A 22,902-nucleotide genomic window follows, 5' to 3' on the forward strand; every position below is an offset into this window, starting at 1 on the left:
AATGCCTGAATTCGTTCAATTAAGCTTAGAAAAAATCTGCTTATCTGAGCAATTTGCCCCCCCCCCCCCCCCCTCAATGATCCCTTTTCTTGTAGATGATCACAAGGATTAAAAACTAAGCTTTGAGTACGTCAAATACAAAGTATAATAACGACTGCAGTATTCAGTGAAAACATTTTATTTTAATAAATTTTATAATTTACAAAACATGAGTTTTCAATAATCCTGTACAAAGGTCCGTCATCAAATATCACTTGATTTCTCAGTCATTAGTCTAGGGACACTAATAAAGTGAATTAGTATTTTAAAAAAAGAAAGAAAAAAAAAAAAAAAAGCGTTACGAGGTCGGAGGATCAAATTACATCTCCGCACCTGGCTACGCGAGAGCGCACGACAGAGAAGTCATTTACAACACCAAGTATGCAACACGAAAACGAGATAAAAATATGCACAGAGGAGTGGTTATTTACAGGGGAGAAAATTACAACAAGTGTACACAAAACAGTAACATTATAGTACAGATTTACACCAATTACAGGAATTATAAAAATAGACACTTTTTTAAGGACTTATCATAGCAAAAAAGCTCAATCTGCGATTTTCCTGAGACTGAGACCTTACAGGGCTCTTTCTCTTATATCAAATTAAAAAAAACTTCACACAAACTTTCTACTTAAGTTATCGTATTAAACAGAACTCAAGGCCTCTGCTATTGTAAGTTAAGAGATGGGGTACCGTGTCGGGTTAACAAAATACAGGGCTTGCTGTATTAGATTGTAAAATGAAAATTTCGGCACAAAAACCCAAATTTTATGTTGGTTATTTCAACTGAAAAATGTATAGTTTCCAGAGTGTCTACGGACTTGGCAGGCAAAAATTCCTTGATTTTTCCACGTTTTCTCTGATCGAAATAATCAAAATCATTGGACTTGTCACATTGTCAATGTACACACAAAGAACTGAAAATAAGGAATGTTTTACATTTATTTCACTTCAAATGACTAAGACATTTCAGCCTTTTGTCTTCAAGTATTAATTATTCAATTAACGAAAATCGCAATTCTCATTGAAAATTATTCCTCTGATTCCTCTCCAGAATGTGACTGAGAGCATTAAATCCCGAACCTAACTGAGAAGTTTCAAGATTTTTCAAAATTCGAAGCTTAATCATCAAATTTTCTAACTTTCCCAAAATTTTCCTGATCTGATGAAATTCCCTGAAAACTTCCGGTTTTCCAGACCTGTAGACACCCTGGTTCTATGAGGTGAGAGGACTCCTTAAACAACTGTGCCCATGCTTTGAAACATTTCGGAAATAGTGAACACTTTGTGAAGGGAGGAGAGCATTTTAACGGAGGTTTAAAAGGCAGTCTCCCCACCTCCCTTCCACCTTAAGACCTAACCTTTCCAGAAATATCAAAAGCAACCTTAATAATTAGAAACAGCTGCAATGTATTCAATATTATTGCTTCTCTTAGGCGCTCGTGTACCATCGGTTAGTTTTAAAAACGCAGGTGGAATGCCTCGTGATAAGAGGAAGAAAATGATAGAAGGACCAATTCATGGCTGAACATGGCTGTATTAAAACCACAGTTATCCAATGTACAAGTTGTGATTGAAACTACGATAAGCTACGTTGAAGTGACAATGTACCTCTCTACGCGGAAAGTTTAAAAATAAAGTAAAGAAATACCGTTTTAGTTTACCAAATGTAGACCAAAATGGGGCTTAAGAAGGGTACAGGTCTGTGGCAGGTGTCGCAAGGCGCCAGAGAGCACTGTAAATGGGGCTCTCATGTGTGTGTTGAAGATCAAAATCTGAGCCTTATCTTTTTTCCATTCCCCATGTTGTCATGAAAAGGGGGGGGGGGGGGAGAGTGCGTAATATGAATTTCTCCCTGCTTTGAAGTGCCAAAAAAAAATAAACATGAAAATTACTTAGCCTATAGACAAGCTATAAATTAGGTATATTCTAGGAATATAGCAATCTGAAAATGTTTTAGTTTTCAAATTCATCATTGATTTTCTGTAAAAAATTGAGAGCTTTGTGGTATGGCAGGGGGCGGGGGGGGGGGGGGGGGGCGGACAGTATTAGAATCTTGGATTTTTACCTTTAAGTATTTTCAAACAGCAGATTAAAACAGCATTATAGTGCTTTATTTTGGAGGCTTTCTGCGCAGAGAGGTGCAGTCTTATCTTAAGCTTGTTTCAATACCGTTCACTAGGAAGAAAAAGAGTCAGTGACGTAACATACGCAATGTTAGAAGTTAGGTAATTTTTGGTAGAATGATCATCTCAAAATACAATTTTGAAAACAGTTCCTATTGAATAACTGAAACCACTACCAAATGTTACTGACAGGTAGGGGTTCAAAGTATTTAAAAAAACAAAAAATTGGTAAATTTTAGCTCGAAGAATTCTCTGATTTATGCCTGATGAAGAATATTCCTGAGTTGTCGAAGCAGACAACCTATGTTGATTTTGAGGCTCTCCTGATTCCAAAATAAAAAAGAATGAGCCTTGGGATGATGTAATTTCAATAGATATATTGGGAATTATCTAAGATAATAGCAAAGACAAGAATAGTTTAAAAAAAAGATCATACAACTCTAAATTTCTCTAGAGTCAACCTTTGTTTGACTTAAAAATCATAACAGTAATACAACCATGCGTCACTTCATTATTTTGTTTGAGTGAGACCAAATAATATTAGACAGTATCAACCTAATAGGATTTTTTTTTTGTACCAAGTAGACAATGCTGTCGTTACATTTTCTTGTTCCGCAATGACAACATTCTCTCTGCAAGATTCAAGATTATTATAGGGATTCTAACCTCACGTTTCTCGACTGCTCTCTTGGTGGTCACAAGAAAGGACTATACTAATCAATATTTTTGTAACATGTTGCAGATGTTACCAAAAACCAAGTCTGTCTCTGTGTCCTGAAGCTGTGGAAATTTTGCACGATTAGCTTTGAGCTACATACTGACATAGCTTTTCTCAAGACGTTTATTGTAGAAGGAGCTGTGGAAGAAGACCTTCAAGGATGTAGAACTCCCATTAGACCCTTATCTCATCCATCAAAGAGAAATAAAATTTTCAATAGGTGCGACTTAAATTCTCAGAGAGTTTGGAACGAAATATTCAGGAGTCGTCTTGAGAATTCATAATTCATTAGAAGAAATTCAGCAACTATTGAGGGTTTTCACGACATTTCTCTTCGGCACTACAATTTGGAGGTTTGACTAAAAAATTTTATCGGACAGAATTTAGATTAGACTGAAACCTCGAAATAAAATTAACCAATAAGTTAAACTGAACCACTATGTGATGCAAATTGAAACCCTCAATCGATAAAATAATAATTGCTTAAATGGCTTTTTCATACTTTTAAAAAGAAAAGATTTGGATTTTCTGCGTTAGACAAATGAGACATTATGCATCACAATTCTGATTTACTTAACTCGTTTTTCCTCTGTGGTTTTGTCCTTCGCCACGGCAGTGTTCAACACCGTTAAAATGGACAAAAAAAATCCTCTTCCTTCTTTACGATTGCATTAAGAAATTTAATTTCTGGAAGGTACAACAATTACAAAATTGAAGGCTCGGACATAGTGCACTTGATGACAGATGGAGGAAATAAATCATTCTTAAAAGTAAGTTAAAATAGACCCTATTAATGTTACATCACAAGAAAGCCATTTACATTGACACATTCTCAGTGGTAGCATTAAAAGAGGTTACATCATTGTTACCGTTTGGATCCAATTTTACACAATGAAAGAGCCCTATGATGACATCACCACTAATAGCGTCTATTAAGTACCCATGGTTCACATGATAAAAATATTGAAGAAAACTTTAAGAGGGTTAATTTCTATGATAGTTGCTCAAGATTCCACCCATTATGAACCAATGGAAAGGAGGGAAAATGAAACATGTTTCAAGGTGCCACCGCATGATTTTTAAGCGGTCCAGCAAGCGCTTGATGTAGGATGCGAAGTTTACAGTTCCGCAAGTAGGAAAAAGTAGCAATAACAAGAGCAGGGCCATCAAACGATAAAAAATCCCGTAAACTTTCTGAACAACTTGGAGGAAAATTTGACATTTTTTAAAATATCTGACGGCCCTGAGCTACACTGCTGACCTGAACGCTGTGGGAGCCTTTCGACGTTACCAAATTTCCTTTGATGAAATGGAATCTAAGAATATTTTTCCTACAATTTTAAAGACAATTTTGGTCGCAATCAAATCTAAATTATCTGAAAGTACTAGAGAAAATATTCAAAACTCTCCGTGAAAATAAAAATTTTAAGGGAAGAAATTTGGCAACTCTCGAACGTTCATACGGCGTTCTTCCTTAGCACAGCAGTATAGTAGTTAGAGATCGCTGAAAAAACGATAAAGGAAACATGAACGTCACAAAAAACCTATCATTTAGGGACTCAGTGAGAGACACTAAGAGATTTTTCACCGAAATGGACCGCGTAGGTAGAGTCAGAATTGAAGTACTAAAAATAAACCAGGTTTTCTCATCAAAATTTTGAGCAAAGTATGTCAAACATACCAAAATTTCCAAACATAACTCACAAGGATAATGTTAGCTGTCACAGCCCAATTTGGAATTTAAAATTTTATGGCCAATTCAGAGGGCCTGCATTAGAAAAAAATCCAAATTGATACTGTGAAATTGGCTAATGGGAACAAACTTATCGTTCAGCTAGAAACTAAATTTGGCTTTCAAAAAATGTCCCCTTCCTCTGCTGCTTTGAATTCCTGAACTTGTTCAGCACACCGTGAAAATGATTTCATTGTAAAGGACACTGAGATCAGTACAATGCCCGATTCGATTTGGAAAAACTTAGGTTCTTCAGCAAGCATCAAATTTATATTAACGTTCACAAAAAACACCAACTTCTCAATTGGGAATTAGATTCGAAAACTTTCAATGTATTCACTGTATCGTAAGTAATATTTTGATGAGAAAACGTGTGTCATTGAGTGTGATTTCTGACGCAGAACGGAGGTCCATTACGAGAAACGTTGCTCAGTGATCACTAATCAGAATCAACAACAATTCGGCTAGAGATAGGGACATCAAAAGAGTTATTGATAAATAGCGAGGAGCAGGTTTACTTGGCCGCCTGGTCGAATTTCTGTAGCCTTCGTTTTCGTATATCTTCCTGTTCCGATAAACTACTCGAACTAGAGGATGGTCCAGCTTGCGGCTGGGAGGATGGGCTTGGTTCTGCGCTGAGAGGACTAGATTCTTTGCTACTTGTGCTGGCTCCTTCAGCGCTGAAAAAATAGAAAGTTACTCATTTATTTGCTTAGAGATCAAAGCTTGTCAAGCGTTGTCTAATTCTGTTTCACTTTGGTTATTTATTCACTTAGATAATGTTATTTTGCTTCAAATTCTAAAAATTTTTGAAAATTTTAGCGCACTCACTCGCCCTTCGAATTTATGTATAGGAATGCCTTTTGGAGCGCATTAGGTTCCATCTCAGCAGTCAACAAACTCATTCCAGTGAATAAATTCTAAGTGGAGGTCAATAAGCTAAACAAATTTAAACATTTGATTTATTTTCTGACTTTTTTTAAACTTTTTCTGACCCCATTTATAATTTTCCGTCACTTCAGATTCTGGCACTAGAAAAACATTTTCATTCTGCTAAATTCCAAAATTCACTGTGTTTCTACAGCAATTCGTGATCTTTGTGATGGTGTATTGATGACAGATGCATGAACCATGAATCACGGCAGAGAGATCATGCAATCAGGATGGCCAAGGCCACAATAAGAGGGATACTTGCTAACATCATCTTGCCTTTCTAAAAGATGCGTGTTTAAATAAGAGCTCAAAATACGCAACTTTGAACTCGTTTTTCATGGGCGAGTATCAAGGGGTGCAGGGAATGCCCAATCACGCGCCTGCCTAGGCACGTGAAAATGTAGAAAAGCCTTCAAAATATGGTGGGAGGGAAAATTTTGAAGGATCATCAGTCGAAAGTCAAAGAAAAACAGACAAAAAGGTAATCTCTTTTTTAAATTGGTGGGAAATTTTGTGGAAAACCAATGAAAAATATGTGGAAAGCCCATGGGCGGACGCGTGAAAATGTGGAAGCTTGGAAGATTCTGCACCCCTGTATGTATCATTCAAACCAATTAGAATAGGTTCCGATGAACTGAGTGTACTCAAAAAAAAAGAAAAAATAATAAAATGTTCTGAAGTGCAAGAATTCAAAATTAATAAACAAACTCATAAAAAGCATATATAACAAAAAGAACAGCTTGAAAGATAGTTAGATTTTGAAGAGATTAAAAAAATAGTTACCCAGGCTGTCGCACATTGGAACTAGAAGTAGAGGCCGCCCCACTCTGTGATGCATTCGCAGCTAGCTCTGCAGTGCTGAAAAGTAATCATTCAAAAATTAGAATCTGCTATAAAATGCTTCCATTGATACTTGGAATTGAATGATTCTAATCGAAAAGCTTCTTGGGTTGTTACAATTTTTTAAAGGGAACTTCTTGCTTGCTCTGTAGAGTATTTTCCCAAATTTGGAGGCATTATTTATAACAGTCACAGTGCCTTTACACACACCGATTGGACGCAAATCTATTAAATAATAAAAAAAGCAGGTCTCCTCTTTGGGATATTTGGCTTTATCTAACAACAGTATGATCCTCAGTTTTGAACAGGATTTAGCAAAGTGGTTGCGAAAGTCGAAAAATATGAATCTCTACAGCAACATTTAAAATCTCGAATTAAGTATTGATTTTTCAAAAGCTCACCAAACAAAATGTCTCCAAGAAGTTTTCTGTAAGTAAATACATTCAAATGAAGAAAGAGATAATGCACAGGACAGGACCCTGCATCAAATACCAAGAAATTCAAAGCAGGCTGAATTTTGTTAATATTTGATCCAATATGTTTTATGCCCTCCTGAGCACATCAAGCTTTTGAAATTAAATTTTGTTGGTAGCAATGTCAGAGAAAGCATGGCTGAAAAGTGATTTTTTTGACACTGTTACACACATGTTTTGTGGAGAAGTGAAACTGTTGCTAGGTGTGTGTGCGCTGCGTCCCTTGCTGTTATCATTCAGAGGAATTCGATTCTTTTCATCTGCCTTGTCTTCCCAACCAGGATTTTATCAAATTGAGTTTATGATGTAAAAGTAATTCTTTTCTGCCTCCTGTAGGTATAGTTGGATCGCATTTAGCAAAAAGGAGCCAGCGCAATGGACCACTAGACAAGGTACGAATTCCAGCATTCTGATACATGTTTCTTGACTAAAATTTCACGTAAAAGACGATGCGCACAACAAAAATTACCGAAATCAACTCCTTACGAAGATATTTAATGATTCTTGATGCGTGAATTTAAACCACCCGCTCATGAAAACTCAATACTCTACGTGATTCACATCCCGCGCTAAACATTATCATGACAGTCTTTGCGATTTAAAAATCTGGCAACCTCAATCTTGACGCTTTGGCTCAGTTATAGCAAATTGCTAATAGTTTGAACAACACATGGTGGGAAATGAACATTGATCGATTGAGAAGATTGCTGAAACCGTTGTAGTGCGCGATTTGACTCACGTAGAGCTTTGAGTTTCTTGCGAGCGGGCAGTTCAAATTCCTCGTAACCATTGTGAAATAAAAATGTTAATAGCTTCGTTAGGAGTTGGTTTCAGTAATTTTCGTTGCGCGAATCGTGTTCTACGTGAAATTCTGGTTAAGATACATGTATCAGAATGCTTAAATTCGTACCTTGTCTAGTGGTCCATTACAGTGTTTTCAAAATTGTGCAACTTCTTCTTTACTTTTAAAAATTCTCAATATATGTTACAGTATTAAAATATACACAATTATTTTCACTTAAAATTAACAATTTTTTTGGTGGAAAGCAAAAAGTTTTTGCTATTCTGTAAGATTTTTTAAATAATTATGAAGAAGAAATATTTCTGAAACATTGCAATTGCTCTGGTTCCTTTTTGGTAAATGCGATCCAGGTTTTCTTGTCTCCGGGATTTTTTATTCTTTTTCAGAGTTGGCACCTCTTTGAAAAGGCACTTTAATTATTTCAGAGAAAAATTATCGAAATAGTGTTCCTTGAGTTTTATTCTACTGCCTTTGTCTCACTTACTTTGCTGCAGAGACATATTGCTGCATCATAGCGACGGATGCATCTAGAAGTAACTGAATGTTTCGGAGACAGCGCAGTCGAGCTTCGATACCCTCTTTGCTCGCCTGTTCCATTTTCCTGAGTTCTTCTTCAGAAATATTAGACAAATCGCTGGGCGGAGTTGGCGGAGGAGGAATGGGCATACCTGAAAATGGAAAAGAGTGAGAAAATTATAACTTACACCAGGCTCACGTTTGGACTGACAATACACAGAGAATTTTATTTGATTTCAGATTCAGTATTTGCACAGGAAATGTCATTTGGACAAAATTTATAAGATTTTAAACTACACAAAATAGCTTAAAGGATTTACTTTGTCAAAAAAGGATGAACAAGGGCCTCTGTGTACCTCCCTTGTTTCAAAGGGAAAAAAAAGAGATAGACATTGCTGACAATCGTACTGATGAAATTAAAGAGCGTGGTAAAATAAAATTGAAAACCGATAGTTTTTCAATTTTAAGCCAGTTTTACATTTTTAGGTGAAGCGCTCCTTTACTTTCGAGAATCTCTGTTGAGGAAGATTTGGTTCGGCAGCACTTTACCAAAACATTTAAAAATGGCCAAGAAAGTGAAAAAATCTTGGTTGACCAATACAATGTCATTAAGTGAATTTACTCTAGGCTTATTTAAATTGAACACGTTTATGCAAAAGCGATCAATCAACACTTGAGATATCAAGAGAGAATCTGTTTACTCACAGGCTGGATTGGCTTTTAAGATTCAAGGCTGGCGATTGATTTGGATTTTTGATACTCAAGTGCCATCATACATAGAGGACTAAGAGGTAAAAATGGCCAAAGTGCAAAACAACAAATCTCTGTTGCAATGTTTTAAAATGTCCGCTCTTATTTAATTTTTTTGAGGAAAAACATGCCAATTTAATAGCTTGAAATTTAAACAGAATTTTGGCTAACAGAGTAGAAAAATCAAATAAGTTTTCAAGAAGTTACGCTGACTAGTTTCCCAAAGAAAAAATAAAGTACGATAGGAAGTCTGCAGCGGAGATATGTGGTTGCGCATTTTAGCCATTGATGTGTGTTTTTTTATCTGATAAATGTTATCAATCTTAAACTATTATCTGTGCGTTTCGACCGGGTAAGCCCGCAACCACATATTTCATTTATGGTGCTTGAAGTCTCCGTTCCTATTTTATTTTTTTAAGAAGAACAAATCGACAACATTCCTTGTTGTTTTCACAAAAGTTTCACGGCATCAATAAGAAAAATCACGGCAGTTTTTAAGAATTGCCATTGGGTAATTTTTTGTTTAAAAAATAAAGTATGACAGGAAGTCTGCAACGTCGCAAACCAAGATACGTGGTTGCAGATTCATGCAGCCATTATGTTTATTTTTTTTATTCCCCTGAAGTAAATGACTTTTTTTTAATTGAATGCATCTGAATAGCAATGGCAGGATTAAAACTTAAAACTATTTGACTCACCAAAGAAGGGGAATGGAGGGCAGAAAAATTGGAAGTTTGAGAAATCTGTAGGCGGAGGTTGCTCTCCTGTTGGCGCAGCGGCTGGTTCCTGCTGAGCACCAGGCTGGTTGGCCGCAGCATCAGCAGCATTGGGTTGGACGTTTGGGGGCTGCTGGGGAATCCAGGGGAATGCGAACGGAGGTGGAATGAATGCGTTGTCCTGTGGACCCATCGGTTGAGCACGCGGTTCAGCTGGGCGATTCTGGTTCATTCGAGGTTGCATTGGTTGCGTTTGTTGCGGTGCAGGAGTTCGCAGAATGTTGAGACGACATGTTGGGCACGTCTGGTGCCGTTGGAACCATGAGCGGAGACAGGACGTGTGGAAAATGTGATTGCACGGCAGTCTTTTGGAAGCTGAAAAATGAGACAATCAAATTAAAATGAATCGTAAACTTTGCAGGAGGAAATAATTCTCATTGAATAGATACGACCTTGATAAAGAGTATTGAGAATGTGAGAAACAATTATGTATGACTGAATTTAATTATGGCCAAACAGTGTAATGAGTGATTTCCACGGAAAGTTAAAGTAGCAACTTCAAGACCTCGCTACATAGTGAATTTTTCAATGAAATATTCGGAATTTTCCTAGCTTGTGTAAAGATCCAAAAAAGAGAACTTTAAAATTTATCATAGATCAAATTTAGATGTTTTGAAAAAATTACAAGAGAAACACATACACTAAGTATTAACTCACAATTGAATGACTTGCTTTGAAAATAGTGTATTTTAGGTTTTTTTTTTTTTTTTTTATTTCAATTTTTTTTGCAAAAGCTTATGCTTAAAACCTTTCATTTCGTTTTCTATCTTAAATATTTCAATTCCCAACTGTTACTTCGATTTTTTAACAAAACTGACTTTATGTGGAAGAATATTTTCAGTGAATCTTTCATTCAATTTTTTTCATTAAAATTTTTCAACGTCTGAGTCAGGAATTAATCAAGACATTTTAAATCGGAAGAACAACACTAAAACTTTTGTTCCCTGCACACAAACTTTCAGAAATATACTTAATCTTACAGCTTTACTAGTTCTGAAGGAAGAAAAAAAGAAAACTTACTGTAAGACCAACTGTTTGTTGTTATTATTGAGAGGTATTATAAAATTACCTGTTTGCATCTCTTCCCGACAAATAATACAAACATTATCGGCATCAGTCAGTTCTTCTGGATTTACGTCTGGGTACAAGGTATTCATATTTCTGATAGCTCTACGTGATAGAATCACATCGATTAATGCTTTCTTAAAGTTCCTGAAATGGTGAAAAAAAGGCAAGAATTATTTTCTTTATGTTTTTCAACTGAATTACACAAAAATTGGTGAAAAGGAAAAAAAACAAAGAGGACCGTAAAGTCAAAAGGCTCGCAAAACAAAGAGGACCGTAAAGTCAAAAGGCTCGCAGGAGGACTTGAAACATAAAGTACACCAATACTATCAACAAAATAGATTATTATTACTTAAATACCTAGGTATGCTTCATATAAAAAATTCATCCAATTTTATGACAAGGGTAGTAAGTTTTCAGCTTCAGTTTTCAAGTTGATGAGATTATTGAGCCATCTTAATTTATCCAAAAATGTTCTAGTTAAATGAACTTCAAACCTTTTTTCAGGAGATATGTTCAAATATTTTCTCACTTATATACTTACATAGTTGCTCATTTAATGATATTTCTGAGTCCTTAAAAGCCAATTTAAGTGCAAACAATTCTTCATGCCAATTTTAACTTTGAACCCCTGAGAATACATACATTTTTCGTCCAATAGAAGCTGTAAGCATTGCATGATTTTGCGCTTATCATTTTCAGTATTTTTAACAAACAAAATTTGAGTATTCAAAAAATTATTCAGAAGCTTTTGTTGTATACTTGTTATTTTGTCTACCTTTGATCATGGAGACAATAAATATAACGAGGCAGGCACTTTGTTAACTTTATCGATGATGCCACTTTTTATTTTAAAAAAATAAAAATTAACTAACTTCAAAATAAATTATAACTCACCGCATTGCATAATACATTGGTCTGAATGCGAACAAAGGTAACGTGTAAAATCGAATCATTATAACAACAAAGAATACATACAGTACAACTTTGATGAAACCTGGAGAAAAAGAAATAAAAAAGGAACATTAGTCATGGTTTTGAGATGGATGAGGATATCAGTTTCAAACTTCCTAATTCATAAAATACATTTATGGCTCCGAGAAACCATTACTAAATTGGAAATCCTAAAAATTCGAATAAAGATAATTTATGCAATAATTCTTTGACATTACCTTGTCAAAATAAATAAATTATGCAAGGGCAGTACTTTCAATTGTTAGAAATAATGCCTCTTCCGTCAGGATGACTCACACTTACAGTGAATAAATAACTCAAGGGCAGAACGCTATCAACTCATGTTATTTTCAACAAGGCCATCTCCAGATATTCTTTTCAGTAAGACAGTCCCATTTTTGAAAATTTTATGAGTTGGCTCATAAAAGAACAATGAGTCAATAAAGATAAGTCCAATGCTTTGTAATAATAAAAAAAATTCTTTGAAAGGTGACAAGGAGAATAAAAGTCAGAAATTAACTCAATTGTTCTGGGTATGCCATCATTCAGGGCTACGGCTGTTGCAATGAATTTCTAGCAGTCGTTGACTTTGAAGTATAATTAGTCCAGAAATACATTCAAGACCTTCATTAGGATTGAAATTCGGGTGTAAAATTCGAAAATTATACTAGTCAACCATAGTAATGACTTGCAGTAATCTATCAAACTCTAAAAGGAAAAATTTTCGAAGCTTTTTATCAAGAAAGAACTGGAAAACAATGATCATTCTTTTCGTCACACTTACAAATCACGCTGCACGTTTAAGGGATAATAATGTACAACTCACCCATGACAAGTTCCATGTAGAGTAAAAAGACAGCTTTGTTCTCCCAGAATATCTCTCGGTTCAAGTCCACCGTGTGCAAAACATACTTGACAGCAATGTTGAAAACTACAGTCAAGAGAATGGCGTACTCAAACCCAAATACTAGCTGGACTGATGCACCTTTTGTAACGGTTGATTGGTATGCAGCAGCTACGAAGTGCAAGTCGAGGAGTCCCAATACGACGAGAAGCACTAAAACCAGGAGAAAAAACAGATAAGAAAATACAGAAGGAATATACACGGGTCAAATTAGACACAGTAGAAGATTCAGTCCTTGCGAGGGACACATAGGATAGCTCTGTCACTGCAGTTAATGATCCTAACTCTGTCCAGAGAGTTGGATTTCATAATTTCAGCACGGCCCGTTTTGTTTGAAATTTTCTTCACTTTTTTATTTCATGGAATTGCTTAAAATATTTGCTGAAGGATGTGTTTGTAACATCTGACAACACCGATAACTACAGTTTAGGCTAGGATGAATCGATGGGTACAAAGTTGAAGGATCAAGTTGATTGGAAAATTTTTTCAACAACTGCAGTGAATGATATCCAGAATTAAATATAGTATTGAAGTGAATATTTCTAGAAAAATTTCAATACTATTCGCAGCGTCAGGCTTCAATTCATTGGCCGGTTCCAGGATTTTGAATTTTTTTAGCTGTGACACCCAGAAGCAAATTTTCCCTGCCTTACGGCCTTTAGCAAAAAGAGGCGTCATTTACTAACAAAAAACATGATGAATTAATGACCGATCAAAGTTTGATCAGGAGCCATGGGTATGCAAAAATTAAGTTTTTTTTAAAACTTTCAAGTGGTGAAGGTGTATACATTTGCTTTTTCCGTGTGGAGAAAAACTGAATGAGGAGTTGAGATACCTCCCTTTCTGCAGGACAATAGTGTGGCTCCTACTTGTGCAAACTTTAATAAACCTAAAAAAAATATACTAATACGGATACTCACATAAAACCCGGAAATGGAAGAGATACGATATATTTGGACTCCTTTCCATCTGAAAAAGCATAAACAGCTAACATAAAATGAAAGTATAGCTAGGTAGGACGATCTTGACACCATTTTTAATCAATTCTTTCAAAATAACTTATTTCGCCCTTCCGATAAATTTTTTTCTGTTTTTAGTTCAAAAGATCCACCGGTTTCCGCATGAATTTGAGGTGAATACGCTTTTCTCAGATCAAATAAACACTTTGAGTTGACTAGCAATCAAGCACAGCTGAATCAACAATGCCAAGTTGTCCATTAAAAACCCTCATTTGAAACTTTTAAGTTGAGAACTTTTTTTCCAGAAAGTTTGGCATCTACGTGTAAAGCTACTATGCTTGTCAAGTAAGCCATTCAGCTTAATGTGTTTGCTTGTTTGTCACTCTGCAAATGACAGTTGGCAGACTTGTCAAATATACTCGGTAATTCCTTTATCTTAGTTTGTGTGCCATTATTTATCTTATTTATTTCTGTTCTATAGGTAAATATTTTTTCGATGCCTTTTGCAGTATTTGTTATACTGCTTCAGAATTATTCGGTCAAAATGTGCTCTTTACTTATCTTTATGCAGAGTTGGAGTGCATTGAAATAATTGTCAATTTTTGTTAACTGTGGACTTTAAAGTTAATTTTGTTGCGAAACTCTCTAAATTGAGAGAAACTCTCCCTCATTCACAGCTAAAATTAGTACCTCTTGTGAGTTTAAAGAAAAAAATTTTGTAACCTGTGCATGAAAATATGAACTCTGAAAGGTGGTTTTTTGCTTGCTGAGGATTTTTGATGACAAGTCATAGTTGTTCTTGGAAGGAAATTGAAATGGTATTGATTTACATGGTAGGAAAAAGAGAGAGATAACAGACTGTACTCACGAAATCTACTCGGTCTTCTGCAAGCCAATGGAATGACTTCAGAAACAGCACAAGGGTAAACAGAGCTACAAACTTGGGGCTGAAGTCATCTTTGAAAACTGTGAATGCCAGACATGTCTCCGTAATGGCATACCATGATCTTTCAACCAGATGCTACATGAATAAAAAACAAAAAAAATTTAACCATTAAGAGAAATTAAAGCAAGTTTTCGTTTGTAAACTGTTGACGAAATCCGTGAGTAGTTTACAAAATACATCATCAAAACAAATTTTCGTTCTTTGGTTGTGATCAAATGGGTGTGGCCTAGCCTTTCCTGCCAAATTGCCCGTGAGTAAGTGTAATTTAATTTTCGTCAACAGTTTAGAGTTTCGTAAACGTGCTCCGGACCACGTTATCGAACCTGTTGACAATTCTGGTTGAGAGAGTGAAATCCATCAACAGTCCTGTAAACAGGTCACCTGGCTCTGACTGGTTGATGAAATTACCAAATTTGTTAACGCGCAGGACAACTGTTTACAGATTTCGTCAACAGTTAACAAACCAAAATTTACGTTATGATGAGACGGTTGATTATAGTAAATATTTCACACAAAAGAGAGAGATTTGCATATTTGCTGCAAAGATGCAAAGAGAAAAGGAGTGGCTCTCTTAATTATTTTTTTTTTTTTTTTTTTTTTTTTTTTTTTTTTTTTACCAATTTCAAATAGCCTATCGGCTAATCCCACGCTTATTACCCCAGCCCCAGGTGACCATTGCCTGAGACCATCAAACTCAGATCACCTGGCCGGGAATCGAACCCGGGACCTCTTGGTCATAGGGCTAGCGCTACAACCACTACACCATAGGAGGCCGACAAAGTTTAGTTAAATTTCTTTTCAAAATTTTATTTAGAAAATGATTTGCCCGACAGGGATTTCAAAAATCAACTTCTGTAGAAGATAAGAGTATAAAAAATTAGCGTCAGTCTAATGGCAAAAAGAACAACATAAGGCTATTATAGAGAAGCTTTCCAGAAAAAGGGCTAGTAGCGAAAAATGACGTTGAGGAAAAATGCATTTGAAGATTCCATACTTAACTACTTTCTGGTCACTGACAGTTACATTCATTGGAGTTCGGACTCCAATATCCATTGTAAAACATTGTCAGTGGCCAGAAAGTAATGAGGAAAACTTCAAATGCATTTTTCACAAACGCGATTTATCAATATGGGCCGTTTCTCCGAAAAGCTCCTCATTTGTGTGCATTTTGATTAGTGTTAAGAAAACATGTTGACATCTTGCTTGAAATTAATTTCAAAACTTTCCGTCACATGAATTGTATTTTACTTAAAACATGATAGACTAAAACTTGAGAAGTTTCCTCTCAAAAATGTAATTTTGGCATTATGTTATAAATTATATTTTATTATTTATATGGCATATAGAAATATATGCATCTATGATTAGCATGTGTAAATGCACAGACCTACGCTTTCTATGCTGGCCGTAAATGCTTGCAGTTTTATTTTAAGAATAACAATGAGACACTTACCTCAAATTCTGTGGCTCTTAACTGGCCGAAGAAAATTTTTCTCATCAGTTTCCCGAGTAGAATAACAAGCACAAGTGCTTGAATGTATATCACCTGAAATATCAAAGGAAGATAATTAATTAACACAATAACTTTAGCTTTCTAAGGTTGAATTGATTAACACTGAGCACCCATTTTGTCATCAGGGAACATAATAGAAAATAGAACCATGTAATTCTTTCTGCACACTCAAACAATTTGGGTGGTGGAAGGTGTGACTGTCAACCTCCTGAGGTGTGGTGGTTGAAGCGCTGACCCTATGACCGAGAGGTTCCGAGTTCAATTCCTGGCCAGGCGACCCGAGTTCAATGGTTTCATGCGATGATCACTGGGATTGGGGTATCAAGCGTGGTATTAGCCCTGTAGGCTACTTAATTGAGAATTGGTTTTAAACAAAAAAAAAAAAAATTATGACAAATTTGGAAGAAAAACCATTATTTGTACGTAGATGGGAGTCTGTGGCCATTGCAGAGGCAAGTGTGCAAACTATTTAAAGCTCATCAGCCAAAATAGAGAACTATCCTTTCATCGAGGATAATCAAAGCTATTTTATTAGATCATGGGATGACAACTGCCAACTTTCTTCTGGTTTCAGATACTGTAGTGTCAGCTTAAAAATGAAAAAATCCATGATATTAGAACTCGAGCTTCAGTTAGAGGTGTTGTCAGCTACATTGGCATTTGTTTGCTTCCCATTTGCACGCAACAAAGTTGCAGTCGTCCGATAGCAATCAGGGATTGACAACAGCAGCGATTAATCCTCACTTGCTATTTGACAACTGAAACACAGTTGCTTGCAGCAACAGAGTAAACAAATGCCAACTTAGCTAACAACACCTCTGGAATTAAATATATTGCTACGCTGTAGCTAGTGGTTGTATAAAACTGGTTCAATCCAAATTAGTTGACATAAACATTGGGTGTGTTCATTTCCTTGCCTCTAGTATTTCAGTACTATACTAGTCTCACACTCCTTTCTGCACCCTTTGTGCTCCTATATATGGAGCACTCCGCCAAGTCATACTTTCAATTTCCGATGGACGCCACCATGACAAATCTAGTCCGACACAGGAGCTCCTGACAGCAACTAAAAAAGGGTCCTCCAAAGAACGGAACTCTAGGACAGGGTGCCTTGTCATTCTATCCCTTGCCTGGCATACATTAATGAGTTTCGAGAAAGCGGATAGTCCAAACTTAATGTTGACAATAAAACGCTAAATGAAGCATCTCATAGTAGGCTAAAATAAAGTAAATTTCCACAGAATTGACACCACCACAGAAGGTCACCTCTCGGGTAAAAAATATGAGTCTCTAAAGAGATGCAGCAATTCAGCTGCACCGCTTCACCAACAACCTCACTTCCAGAAAATTTGCAGTGAACCACAGACGAAAAGCGGAACGCACCCAACCTTATGCAATATTTAACAGCTTAGTCTGAAAGACAGGGAATAGTAATGATGTCAAAATTCGGTCACCACGAATCTCTTCCTAGTTGTAGAGCCATGACAAATCCCCAACGGTTTTCCAAAACAGAAAATTTCTAGAAAAGTGATAAGGCGTAAAGAGCTGTAGGTGGGGGCATGATAAATGGGCTCATCTTGCTGCGGAAGAAAATTTTCGAGTGCAAGTTGTAAGTCCAGGTGCGATTGCTGGGGAATTATGAGAGAGTCTCTGCTTGGAAAAAACCCAAACTTTCAGGGTTGTGGGAGAGAAAAAATTTCGGTTTAACATACCGCCATACTAGGGTTGGACTTGGTGATATACACCACCGACGGGTAGAACTGCTGCTTCTGGTAGTAGGCATTGCCAATCACCACGAAAGTTAAGAATACACTTAACAAAGTAACACTGATATGCCGCATTTTAATCATTTAACTAGGTTTTTAGGAAACGAGAGAGAGGAAAAACTCGACACTTGTCATGTTTTCACGGATTTATAGTGACGACGGTAAGGTTTCAATTATGCCAACACACACGTCAGTATGCGGGCATTTTCACGGAACTTGCAGACGAGACTGCGTTGAACTAAGAACGTTAAATAATATAGGAAAGACAGTAGTTAATATTTTAGCGGACTATAAATTGGAGGAATGAGTTATTTCTAGAAGAAAACCACCGTGGAATTGCATTCGATCAACAATAATTGACACATATCTGATCCTTCCTCTTATCTATTTTGCTGGAAATCCACCAATCAGAAATCAACAACGAATCGTCCCAGCTGCTGACACTAAACCTAACTTTTGAGACATTACTAGAGACGGGATTTATTTTTACGTTCCTTTTCGCAAATAATTGAGAGAGTACACTAATTAAATTTACGCGGCTTCAGAAAATGCATTAAAAATATGTTCTCAAGATTTAAATGCTAAATTTAAGACAATAATTGTTAGCAAAGCGTTCTATTTTCAATAGCACTCTGTAATCAGGGTTGGCAGCTTGCTTGAGAAAACTAGGAACAAAAGTAGTGCGCGAAATTTAAATTTGCGGTCCAAGAAAATTCATTTCTGAATGCACGGAGGGACTTGCACCCATCCTAATGTTTTGGATTCACTCACTTGAAACTTTTCTCTCGATATAATTATACTTATAGAGTAGCTTCCGTTCATTACGGCAATGATCAACTGCTGAAATCACAAGTTTGGCTCTTCTCTAAAAGCTTATCGGCCTCTCAAAAATTCTGCGCTCCTCTTAATCTAGTTAATTATCCAAGCGAACGGGATAAATGTAGACTTTTCGGATGGATTGCGCTTCCTGATAGTTTTATTGCCTATGCGAAAAAATGAAGGCGAATCTAAGGCTTAGAGAGCGTACTTGAAGCTGTGTTTTTCGAATAATTCACTGTTCGCACTCGCCGTCTCCGGTACGTTTGTTGCCTATACAGCGAAATTGAAGGCGCTTTTCAGTGGGCGATATCTCCCATCAATTCTTGCAATCCGGCCATGCTCTTTTCTTCGTCCTCTATTCCTCTTCTCTCTAATTCATTTTTCTTCCTTTTTCCCCCTCCTACTTCTCTTTTCCTTTTATCATCTCTAAACTCTCATGGTTTCTACAACAAAATCGCCTGCGAAGACCGTCTGACAATTATTATGCGGGATGGTAAGTGCCACAATTCGACCACGTAGGAGATTGTGTTGCCTACACTAAAAATTGTAGGTGGACTGATAGGACGTTAAGGTAATCTCTTACCGTAGAGAAAAAAAGGAGGTGTTTGCATTTCGGGCATCTTGGAATTTTTTTTATGACGTAGGTCGGCACGGCGACTTTTATCATCGATTTTCTTGGAAATGGTGTAGTTTATGGAAAAATGCATTCTACATTAAGTGTTTGAAATTATATCATGAGTTGATTTAAGGAAAATAAAATCGGACGTTATGGTCCGTTTTTCATACTTCGAATTCCGGATTTTGCTGACCAGGTTGTGCCGACCTACGTCACAGGGTACACAATCCTCAAAATGCAAACACCTCCTTTTTTTTCTCTTTTGTATGACCCTTTACGGTTTGGTAAAAAAATGTGTTTTTTGAGCGTTTTAAAATTCAGTTTTTACAGAGTGAACCACCGAGTCATATTTTTTTGAATTTTTACTGATTGTTCTTCATATACTGCTCAGAATATTCCTCCAAAAGTTGAATCGCTTTCGCGGATTTTCCCTCGAAAAAATTGATTAAATAACAGCGGAAATGTCAAACGTTGCAACTGAGGTACGTTTTTCGAGACTTACACCACGATGCTATCAAAAGTGCGGTAAGAAAACTCCTCTGATATTACGCATTGTCTTGACAATCAAAGAAAAATTTCCCTGACTATGGGGAAGATGAGCCATTCATCTCATCCTTATATGATATTCTCAAATATTCATACGGCGTTTTTCCTTAGCCCGGCAGTATAGAGCCACACGATCACGTAGTTCTAGTAGTGCTGTTAGTCAAGATCGATCATTGAATTGAACCCTCCTAAAAGAACAGACATATCTGTTCGTAACCGCTGTTGCATAGCTTCGGCGATGAAGGCGTTTTATGCGCTTCGTGAAAAGATCACGGCTTGCTTTGACAAGCTATTATCACACCCTCGCCCTCGCAAAATTAATTTATACCTCAAGCTGCCTATTCGGAAAATTCTTTAAGCTTCCTCTTTTCACTCGAGAAATGCATCTTTAAGACATGAGGTGGACATACAATTCAAAAGTAGGCGCGTAGAGTTGTCTGGAAAAAATTATAGTAATTTGCATTCAGTTATTGTCAATGGGATCATATACTGCGAAGTTAAAAATCGACGAAAAATAATTTGATACCGAAATATACTTAAATAGTGAAGCTAAAAAAGAAAAATTATGAGTTATGCGACAAAGAATGCTCCCAAGCGCTCTCACTACAAATAGACGTTTTATATTTTGTCACGGATTATGCAACCGTTTTTATAATTCGTAAAAGTTTGGTCGACCCCCCCCCCCCCCTCCCCATCCCTCATCACTAAATGTTTTTATATATCTGGCCAAAGTTCAAAACCGCGTATATCCATTGCTATGTTTCAAAGTTTCCGCCCCTAATTTATTTTATCGTGATGAGACAAGCCACCTCCAAAGCCTGTGATTCATACAGAATATTTTGTTATAATAACAGAGGAGAAAAATTAGGGAAGTTTTTTAGAAACTGTATTAAGTAGCTTTCCAAAGAAAAATTAAAGTACGACTGGGTGTCTGCAACGTCGCAGAGTGACGTAGGTATGCACTTAGGTTATAGATATATCTTTTGGTATTTATCTTTTTCCAGTGTCTACTGATCAAAATTACTGTAATCTTGGTTGCAAGTTGATGTAAGAGGTCGCCAAAAAATGTGGAACGCTTCACGATTTTGCGTGTCATCCTTGCGCAGGGGCCATGCTAATCTTCTCTGTATCGTTCCAATTTTAGTATATGTACCGCCGAAGCGAGTACGGAGGGAAGTGAAATTTCAACCGTATATAAGGCAACCCTTAAAATGGACACAATTTTACCTCCGATTGACGGATCTTTGGTTCTTTATAAAAACTTGTAATTCATAATTTTGTTAATTCAAGGGCGTTAAACTTGCGAGAGATATTTTTTCCGAACATTGATACCCAAAAATAAAAACTTTTTGGCCAAAAATTGACGTAATATTAGCGGGCATGGATCATGCATCGCACCGGAGCGTTATACAGTGGGGATATGAATTATGACAGGTAACGCTACCTAGCGGTCAGTAGCATCAACTGCTCTGCGGCGGTGTTGGAGCATTATGTGTTGAAGTGAGACAAATCTTTACCACCTCGCTGACAATTTAAATTTAATCAAAAAGAAAAGTCTTTTTCATTTGATTAAATCTAATTCAATGTAAATTCTTTTAATTTCAGGTACTTTTCTACCGCATAATACTTACGTTCTCAACTCTTTCAAAATTTATTTTCAGGATGTTTTAACACTCCACTCTACCATGCCTCCTTTTTGCACGTGATTTTATGATTTTTTTGTTTTTTGTACCTCGAAGATCGATTTGGATTTTTTTTTATTTAAAGCCGCTCAAGGATTTCATGTAAAACTTCAAGCGACATTCTCTCGGAAAATAAATTATGAGTAATAATTTTGGAACACCGCGATTGGGAAACATATTTCAAAGTTTCTCGATCGGAAAAACATCGTGGGATCCTAATATTCGATATCGTCATTAAAAATTGTAAAATTCCTCTAAAATGCCGATACGGTGTTTCAAAATTTTCGCTATCACCTTTTGTCGTTACCCAAGCAAGCCGGAAGCGTCAAACTATCACTTCGATACCTTTACATCTTTCTTAGTAGCAAAAAACATAGGTTTTACATCTTCAGTACCTATATTATTTAAAAGCTAATGCATTGCATTCCTTGTGTAAAAAATGTAATTTTTTTGTTCGTTCGTAAAAAAAATACAAAACTCAGAAAACACAATGCTCCCCCCCCCCCCCCCCACAACTCAATAAAGTTCTCATCCGTCTGACAGGGTAAAATTTGACATAATTTTTACGATTTTTTTAAAAGTAAATATATGCATGCGATATACTATCTTTTCTATCTAGGTTTCCTAGATAAGGTACCTGCACAATCAGCGGATCGTCAAAAAATGCGTATCTCCGCTGCTTCATTCAAAAAATCTTCTTTTTTTTTAATTTTCCAAAAGAAAACCAATAAAAATTGTTTGTGATTTCATATTTTCTATGGGGTGTAGGTATCCAATTTCAGGAACAAGAAAAAATTTTCGGCGGCCAGTTTCCTTATTCTCTTGAAATAAAAAAATAAAAATGAATTAAAAATAATAATGTTATGTTGTAATCTTAAGCCTTCTTGCTGTTTTTAAATTCTTGTTCATGGGCTTGCCCTTGAATTGTGAATGGTTAAATAAAGAAATAAATAGATGGATAGATGAATAAATAAAATAAAGGTCAAACATCAGCAAACATTTGAAACGTCGAAATCCGCTTTTTTGATTGGTATAAACTTGACAACCGTGGGTTGAAAAACTAGTGTCATTATGCAAAAGTTGGCAATGCGCGACAGCGTTCGGCCATTGTTGTTTACTCTCTCCCCCAGTCCCCCATAGCGCCAGTGGTTTGCGGATTTTCATGCTGATAAGTGTGTGTCGGAGGTCTTATTTCATTGATTTTTCACCGTGTTTATTTCGGTTGTTTACCTGTCGTCTCATTATCATATCACAGCATGCAAATTGAAGATGCGATCACATCATATCAGTACGAGAAAGGGAAATCAAGCGCGGTCATAGACGTTCGTGCTTGTACCAAGCCTACCGTCAAAGTAAGTCACAAAGCTCTTATCCTTTGAAAAGTTTTGCGCTCGCATTTTAATTTTCTGACTCGAGCATCGTCA

The 22,902-nt window shown here is 36.4% G+C and overlaps 2 protein-coding genes and 1 non-coding gene across 6 annotated transcripts in view; 1 reads left to right on the top strand and 2 right to left on the bottom strand.

The window, feature by feature from the left end:
* Positions 1-315: 315 nt before the first annotated feature.
* On the bottom strand, positions 316-18,204 carry sip3 (septin interacting protein 3). Its single transcript, XM_019052522.2, has 11 exons — positions 17,762-18,204; positions 15,990-16,082; positions 14,459-14,611; positions 13,552-13,600; positions 12,554-12,784; positions 11,671-11,770; positions 10,778-10,920; positions 9,631-10,023; positions 8,151-8,334; positions 6,335-6,409; positions 316-5,298 (listed from the first exon to the last, which is right to left on the bottom strand). Exons 1-11 carry the CDS (start codon positions 17,897-17,899, stop codon positions 5,133-5,135), a joined length of 1,725 nt encoding a protein of 574 aa, XP_018908067.2. The 5' UTR covers positions 17,900-18,204; the 3' UTR covers positions 316-5,132.
* Positions 18,205-20,857: 2,653 nt separating this feature from the next.
* LOC140225551 (U6 spliceosomal RNA) lies at positions 20,858-20,964 on the bottom strand. Its single transcript, XR_011900597.1, has one exon. It is a non-coding gene; the product is annotated as a U6 spliceosomal RNA (small nuclear RNA).
* A 1,637-nt stretch (positions 20,965-22,601) lies between these two features.
* LOC109037690 (coronin-2B) overlaps positions 22,602-22,902 on the top strand; it is a 132,223-nt gene continuing 131,922 nt past the window's right edge. For all 4 annotated transcript variants that reach the window (XM_019052469.2, XM_019052473.2, XM_019052472.2 and 1 more), the window contains exon 1: positions 22,602-22,830. The gene's annotated coding sequence lies outside the window, so the exon portion shown is untranslated. The remainder of the gene's footprint in view (positions 22,831-22,902) is intronic.

The sequence above is a fragment of the Bemisia tabaci genome, chromosome 9, assembly GCF_918797505.1.
Source record: "Bemisia tabaci chromosome 9, PGI_BMITA_v3".
In the NCBI taxonomy this organism is placed as follows: domain Eukaryota; kingdom Metazoa; phylum Arthropoda; class Insecta; order Hemiptera; family Aleyrodidae; genus Bemisia; species Bemisia tabaci.

Coding starts and splice junctions, on each gene's coding strand:
- sip3 (XM_019052522.2), bottom strand. CDS start 17,899: ATGATTAAAATGCGGCATATCAGTGTTACTTTGTTAAGTGTATTCTTA. Junction 14,612..15,989: donor TAAGAGCCACAGAATTTGAG/GTAAGTGTCTCA, acceptor TTATTCATGTAG/CATCTGGTTGAAAGATCATG. Junction 10,024..10,777: donor TCGGGAAGAGATGCAAACAG/GTAATTTTATAA, acceptor CTCATTTTTCAG/CTTCCAAAAGACTGCCGTGC.